At 38.2% G+C, this 7,721-nt stretch overlaps 1 protein-coding gene across 1 annotated transcript; it reads left to right on the forward strand.

Moving 5' to 3' along the window:
• The first annotated feature begins 582 nt into the window (after positions 1–582).
• Positions 583–7,085, forward strand: LOC102236948 (centriole, cilia and spindle-associated protein-like). The gene is made up of 4 exons (XM_005811298.3): positions 583–669; positions 2,795–3,203; positions 3,695–4,017; positions 5,032–7,085. Exons 2-4 carry the CDS (start codon positions 2,831–2,833, stop codon positions 5,209–5,211), a joined length of 876 nt encoding a protein of 291 aa, XP_005811355.1. The 5' UTR covers positions 583–669; positions 2,795–2,830; the 3' UTR covers positions 5,212–7,085.
• The last annotated feature ends 636 nt before the right edge of the window (positions 7,086–7,721 follow it).

The raw sequence follows: 7,721 nt of genomic DNA on the forward strand, positions 1-7,721 counted from the left end.
GCTTTCAACCGATTGTTTCACCTAATGATAAAGTTCCTAAAATAAATGGACTCTTCAATAGTATAATTTATTGAATTATAACATTATTATAATTCAATAACTAGAAGTTTAATGGAATTACCCTTTTAATATATCAGACGTCAGAGACCTCCATCAGCCCAGCTGATCAGTTTTTTCATGGCGTATTTAAAACCCACACCGAAAGCACGCATGCGCTGTTTGGGCTCTCGCTTTTCCATAGAGAACATCTTTTTTTTATCCGTTATCAAAACATCTTTACGTTGAATTCGTGAATTTAGCAGAAAACACACAATAAAAATAACGGAAGTTGCTGTTTACTCTTTCAAAATACGCCTTTTGGTACTGTAGCTCTGAATAAATTGAGCTGTACGAATTCTGTGCTCTATCAACTTGTCTATTAAATACTTTATTATGTAATCACTGCGTTTCAGTTATGCTAAAATCTTGTCTTAAACCAACTTTCTAGTCTCGTTCGCTGGATGTGGCCGATCTCAGGTTCATTTGAACTTTTATTGTGAAACCGGAAATGAAAGTCAGATTATTGTTGCTAGCTTGACCAGTTTAGCACCTGTTCTATAGCTGTCAGTCAGCGGGGCGATGCTGGCCGTCTGAAAGCCGAACTGAACGCACACAGACGGGATCTCTGTGGTAAGTTAACACGACAGAACCATCCGTTCTGTCTGGAGCCGTCAGTTTTAGTAATAAACAGAGGCTTACCGAGCTGCAGACAGGAAGGCTGTCAACGTCGCTAACGTTTATTTCACCCGATTATTCGGTGCAAAACTGTAATTCACGCTCTTCATTGCGCTTTTTATTTTTTACATTCACCGTTTTAAAACGGTAACGAACGTTGACCCGGTTTTAGCTTTGGATCAATGGCAGACTCTTCAATTAATTATTCATATTCTCACTATATGTATGTTCCAGGTAAGTTTAAGAGTCTGTTTAATAAAGTCGGGGCAGGCGGGAGGTGTGTGTTAATGGTTGTTGTGGATGTGTGGCCCAGTAAAGGTGTAGTAAATCTCAATCCGCCTCCGTTTAGTAGCTAATCTGTTTTGGATGGAGAGGTGGGCGGGGCTTGCAGGTAGCGCGCGCGCCCCTCTGTAGAAACGTCATCAGATTCTGACCGTTGATCCAGAACCAGAGCGCCATTTTCCAGCATTTATCAACTTCGTTTACCCCAATGTTGCGTTTATTTCCCCCGCCAGTTCAAATGCAGACGCCAATCGACTGCAGAGGTGTGGTGGACCGCAATAAAAGACTAACTGTTCCTATTTTATTTAACTAAAAAGGTTCTGCTAGCATGGTTTACAGCAGAATTTGTGACGACGATACAGTTCAAGCCATAAATTTAAATGTACCCAAAGATGGGTCGAGTACCCCCCGCCCTCCCAAAATAAATTGTACATAAGTAAGAGTAGCACTACTTCAACTTTATATTTTTACTCAAGTAAAAGTAAAAACTGTTCAAGAAATTACTCCAGTAAAAAAAAAAAAAAGTTAAAATGCTACTCACGTACTAAGTAACTGCATATTAGGGCTTTCTAGGTAGAAAAAGACAATTTGAACTTGCTGTCTTTCAAAAAAGGAGTGAATTTCCACAAAAAAAACTCAGAAAGTTTGTAGAAAACACTTGAACATTTCTGAGTTTGAAAAGTCGAATATATGCTAGAAAAAAACCCCACAAAAACTTTGAGATTAATCTCAGAAAAGTTCAGACGTTTGAAAAGGACAAATTTCCAACTTTTTTAAAGTTTGTTTTAAGGTTACTCATAGGAAATATTTTGACTTTTCAAACTGGAAAGTTTTTTAGAAAATTTTGGGGATTAATCTCAACATTTCTGAGTTTTCTTTTCTTGCAAATTTTCATCTTTTGTTACTCTTTTTGTTTCTATCTACAGTGGCCCTAATACGCCGCCGTAGAGTAATTGTTCAGAATATCTGATTTAATATTTAAAAATGATTTCATCAGACACAAAGATATCTCCAAATTTCGGTATTTTAAAGACTAAAACAAAAACATTATTTAAAAAATGATTAAAAAATAATAGATTCGGGCAGAAGCACTTTCTAAATCATAAAAAGAATATTTGAAACTAATAGTTAGTCTGTAATGCAAATATACTTTATGTCAGAAGAAGTACTTCGAGTGCATGCATTTAGCTTTGTCCTCATTCAGTGAAGTTACAGGGAGTAGATTATGCAAAAATTTTAATGAAGTAGGAGTAGCAATACCTTATAAAAATATTGCTTAAGTAAAAGTAAAAAGTACATGATAGGTAAACTACTTCTAAAAGTTGTTTTGTTTTGTGTTACACAAGAAACTTTTTTTCTCACTGTCAGAATATTAAATCAAACCAAATAGACCCATACCTGTTTGAATTTTAAGACCACAGCTCAAACTGAGTTTTTATTGTTTGACACAATAAAAATTTTAAATAAATCAGCAAAAATATCAGGAGGAAAAGTCGGGTTCATCCTTAGGAACAGTTTCCAGATGCATAAAGGTGCATTGTTCATCTGTTCAATCAGTTATACTCATGATGGGAATGTCCAACCATCTACCATCTCAGGAAGGAAACGGGTTCTGTGTCCCAGAGGTGTTTTGGTCCAAAATTTGCAAATGGACTCAGACCTCCATTTTTGGCGACATGTTTCATAGTTTGATGATAACACAGTGGAACTGTTTGACCATAATGACCTTCGTAAAATTTGTAGGAATAAAGGGGATATTTGGTAGCTCTGAGGTTTTTCCTTTTGTCTAAATTTTCAGGATTATTGCTTCCAAAAAGACTGGATACCAAGAACCATGGTGACCAAGAAGGTCAGGACAGAATATATGAAGAAGTTCAGGGATCCCAAATGGGAGACGTTCTCTAAATGCTACGAGGATTCTCTGAAATACCGCCTGACCCGGCGAGTGATGGAGCATTCCCACAAGCCCTGGTTCTGGGAGAGCTGGGAGACCGCTTCCGACTCCAGCGGCTGGTCCACTCCGAGACTGACCAGAAACAAGGTTGCTCCTCTGTCACTGCCACCGCCGCCGCCACTGCCGCCTGTGTGCTCAGAGGTCAAACAGAAGCTGATGGAGGTGAAGACCAGTCTTGATTTGAAGCCAGAGGTCAAACAGACTGAAGAGGAAACGGGAGAGACTCCTGTTGTAGACGTTGCACCAACAGCAGGTTAGGAAACTGATTGCTTATGATATTGACTGATTTATCTCTGTTCGGCTCGGCCTTTGGTAGTTTTTCTGTGTTACTCAAACTAGGAAGAACCAATAAGATATAACTTTGGATTTTCAGGCAGACACACACCCATTGCCCATTATGTTAGCTGTCGTAGTGTTTTGTACGTCCAGTTATGGAAACTAAGAAGAATACCTGCTGTAGTTTTAAAAATGTTTTAAATGTTGAGTGATCTTCGCTCCTTACTGGTTCAAGGTTGTTTAGTTTAAATGGAACCATTTTGTTTTAAGCCCTAAACCAAACAGTGGTACCAGCAATGTCTCTTCTAAGGCCTGCATTCAGTCTCCATGGTAACCAACTGCTGTTCAGTGGAGCCACGCCTATTTTGGAAATTTCCTACTTATCTATCTACCATTCATCACCAAGGTCCTCCTTTATTTTTGAGTTTTACTTTAATTCAAAGGTTTTCTCATGTTTATCTGAATCAGATATTTTAGAAAATGGCATAAACAGGCCTGGGGCAGTTTCAGCGTCCATACCTCCAGACACCAGCGGCCCCTCAGACGACACGGCGACAGACAACAGGCCCGACAGTTCGGATTCGTCTGACGAGAAGCCGGTGAACCCAGCGCCGCGACGACGCCACCGCTGTCGCACCCCTCGCTCTGTGCCGGCGCAGCGGGACAGTTCCCTCGCAGGTAAACCAGCTGTGGTCCAAAAGCCACCGAGAGCCAAGAGCCAACCAGCAATAAGCAGCAAGGCGAACCGCAGACCGTCCAGCAGGATGGACTGGACTGAGAGACAACCAGAGGTAAACAGCACTTTTAAATAACCATACTTTAAGTTCTTTGTTTGTATGTGTTTGTTTTATCTGAAAATTTGGTCTGTCACAATAACACATTTTTGTAGAGGATAAATTTTTCCTGAAGTTTTTGGGATAAACAATGATATTGTTGTTGTTTTGAGACAATTTTCAAGTAATATCAAAGTAATGATGGCATAATAATGCAAGAACATATTCTCAAAGATTAATTAACTTTAAATGCTAATGGACATTTAACACTGGAACTCAAAGACATATTAAATATTCAAAATACATTTTTAAAAAACAACAGAAACAACAAATATATTAATTATGAAGTTTTTATAAACAAATTGTCCTTGAAAAAATGGGGTGGTTGAGACCAAAACACCAGACTGAAGAATTTCATTGTCTAGTTTTTGGTAGAAAGAGAAAAACAATAAATCATGAAAATGGAAATTATTGATATCATTTTACTTTATCGTGCGGTTAATTGATTTATTGCGACAAGCCTACTGAAAATATAAATTTCCTTCCACTTCCCAAACATGGGCTGCTTTGTGCTTCACATAAAATCCCAGTAAAGTTGTTGAAGGTTTGATGTTGTAACGTGACACAATATGAATAGGCTTTATTTATTCATTTCTTTGCCTTTGGATTCTAAAGTTTGATATTTTGCACACTTTTTGAAACTTTAGTTATTTTATCTTTAAATCGTGTATTTACAGACTGAGTGTATCTCCAGTGTTTCCCATCACACACAGTTAATGGTTAAGATGTGCAGTTCTGTGGTTCAGAACCTCACATCTGTGGCTATGAATGAACTCCACAGTATCACTCAGATTTGCTAATAATGGTGCTCCAAAGTGTTGCTTCCTCTCAGCGATACTTTAGTAGAGTAAGTTTAAAGTCAGAGGACACCTGAGATCCGGAGCGTTGTCACCAAACTCCCTGCACACATTAATAATAAAACACACACTGCAAACTTTCCATCAACGAAGCCCTCTGGCTTTTTCCTCTCAGAGCAACACGTCCGCCGCTGGCGTCCAGACGCAGCCCGACAGGCGCAGCTCCAATCTGGACCGTCGACGGGCCCGGTCGGCCGACCTGGAGAAGACGCGGCGGTCACAGCTAACGATGGCCGCAGCTGACGACCGCTGGATGACAGAATACATGCGGTGCTTTTCTGCCCGGCTCAGGTAGAGGCCGGATCCATAAAGAACCCGTGTTTACCCAGCAGCAGACGAACATGAGGGGCTGCAGACTGTTCAGCTGACTGAGCAACAGGCTGGGCAGCAGGTTGACTCAAAGTGGTGAAGAAGTTGGCAGGAGAAACTAAATTATTCAAACCCCTGGCAAAATACCTAAAAGATACCTAAAGTTTCTTCTAACTGGAAGCAACGTTAGCAGAGTGTCCCTTCATCCTGAAATTCATTACTGGCAGGTCTTAAATTTTGTCATCCCAGGACTATTCAATCTCAATATATGCAGTTTGTTTTTCTTCAGTCAAATAAATGTTTGAGTTGGACAAACATTTTAATTCTATTCTGACTGTAGTTATTAAGGTTACCGCTAACTAGCTGCTAATAACCCTTACTAGCTTATTTTGCATCTTTAATGGAAAAGCGTATGTTTGTTTTCACCACTGGCTCACAACCCATACGATGCCATGTAAAGTTTGTGCATAAAAAAAACTCGACACTACTACATTAAATATGCAACTTTCTTTTGTACATTTCTGTTCATAATGGTTATTAAAATGTATTTAAAAGCCTTAAATTTGAGTTGTTGAAATCTACAGAAACCCAGATTAAGTTGTTTTTTACTTGAATCTGATAGAAAATCTCTGTATGGAGCTAAAAATTATGGAGCCCCTCACAACAGCAGAATCATCAAAACACCAGGGAAAGACAAGCAGAAAGCTGCTCAGCAACCAGAATGAGGGCTTGTAAATCAAGTCTTTCCTGTTAATCTTGGAGAAGATTATGAATAATTTTGAAACGCAATTTTTAGTAAAACAAAATAAAAGCAGATCAATATCTGTGCATCTGAAATCTCCTGTCATCAGTGTATCTAAACATTATTAATAATAGTTAAAAAGATGATGTTTGCCAACAATTATTCAGCATAACCCTGCTTGCTTCTTCACTTCAGAGGCAGCTGAGGTGTAACGTTGCATCAGTGAATCTCTGCTGCTGAGGATAAAACACTAGAGACGTTTTCACCTGCAGAAAACAGAAATACTCCTGTGGTGTAGAAAAGTAAGAAATGAAAAGATCTCCGTGTCTGAATCTCGTTTTTGGAGCTAAGCGGAAACAGAAGTCAGTAATCTGCAGATGCTTTCATATCCTGTGTGGTTTTGCCTCGATGGCAGGGATTCAGTGAGCGCTACGCTGCCCCGTCTGCACTGCGTCTGTGTGAGCCGTGAACAAGGATCTGGGATTACAGAGAAGCTTTTTTTAACCAGTACAGACTTTAAGAAAGTGCTAACATGCTACTGTCTGAATGTGCAGGATCTCATTTCTCCAACCGCTGTACTTTAAATGAGCTTATAAAAAGTCGTTCTTGTTTTGTTTTACTTCAACTTTTCTCTCACTCAAAGGCAGCTGAGCTTTTCCAACTCTGAGGAAAAGAGAGGCGCAAATTAGAATATTTTTGATATCTGGTTTGTATTTTGGGAATAAGGACTTCTAGTTTAGAGGTTAATAAAGAACAGATAAATATAACATATCATCTAAATTCAGTATTGTAGTCTAACAGAAGATATATTTACGGTACGCTGGCCTTATTATAGTTGCTAAATGAACCTCACTTTATTTAAAACTGGAGATAAACTGTGGAGGTGGGCGGGTTTTATTTAGGTAAGATGCATCAGAAGGGGACGTAATGTAACAGTTGATTAAATAATGCTTTATTTATCTGAAAGGGAAATTTAAATGATGTAACAAAATATCATCCGAGTTTCTACAAAGTCATTGTGGGTGGTGATGCTGTGAGCAGGAAGGATCTCAGGTAGCAGTCAGTCTTCCAACACATCTGAAGACGCTTCTGACTGAAGACTGTTCATGTATAATAATAATAATAATAATAATAATAATAATAATAATAATAATAATAATAATAATAATACTTTATTTGTATAGCACCTTTTTAAACAAATGTTAAAGTGCTTTACATTTAAAATATAAATGAAAACGTCATAAATGACACAAAAAGTATACCAAATCAATTAAAATACATGACAGTGAAATAATAAAAATACAAAAGCAATCCAAATATTAGAAGCCTTACTGTAAAAGTACGTCTTAACTAATTTTAACAAATGATTTAAAAGAAGACAAAGAGGTCTGTCAGATATTTAGAAGGACAAACTGGGAGGGATTACATAACTGTCATGACTTGCTAACTGCTCAATATCCAGGCAGAAGAGACGATATTCAACAGTAAAATGTCCTGGCCGACACCATCAGTTATTGACAAGCACTGATAATCCACCTCATTTACTTTTGCCATTCCATTTTAATCGGCTAGAGAGACGTTTGAACTTCTCTTCCTTCTCTCTTCTTTTAACTCCTCTTGGATTTGGGGTCATAGTTCATGCACTACTTAAGCTTTTGAGAAGCTTATTAGCTGCTCCCAGTTGTAAAAAATATATATATAATAATAATACCTTGTTGCGATGATTACGCATTATAACAACTGTCTGAAAATGA

This window comes from Xiphophorus maculatus, chromosome 5 (genome assembly GCF_002775205.1).
Source record: "Xiphophorus maculatus strain JP 163 A chromosome 5, X_maculatus-5.0-male, whole genome shotgun sequence".
Classification (NCBI taxonomy): Eukaryota; Metazoa; Chordata; class Actinopteri; order Cyprinodontiformes; family Poeciliidae; genus Xiphophorus; species Xiphophorus maculatus.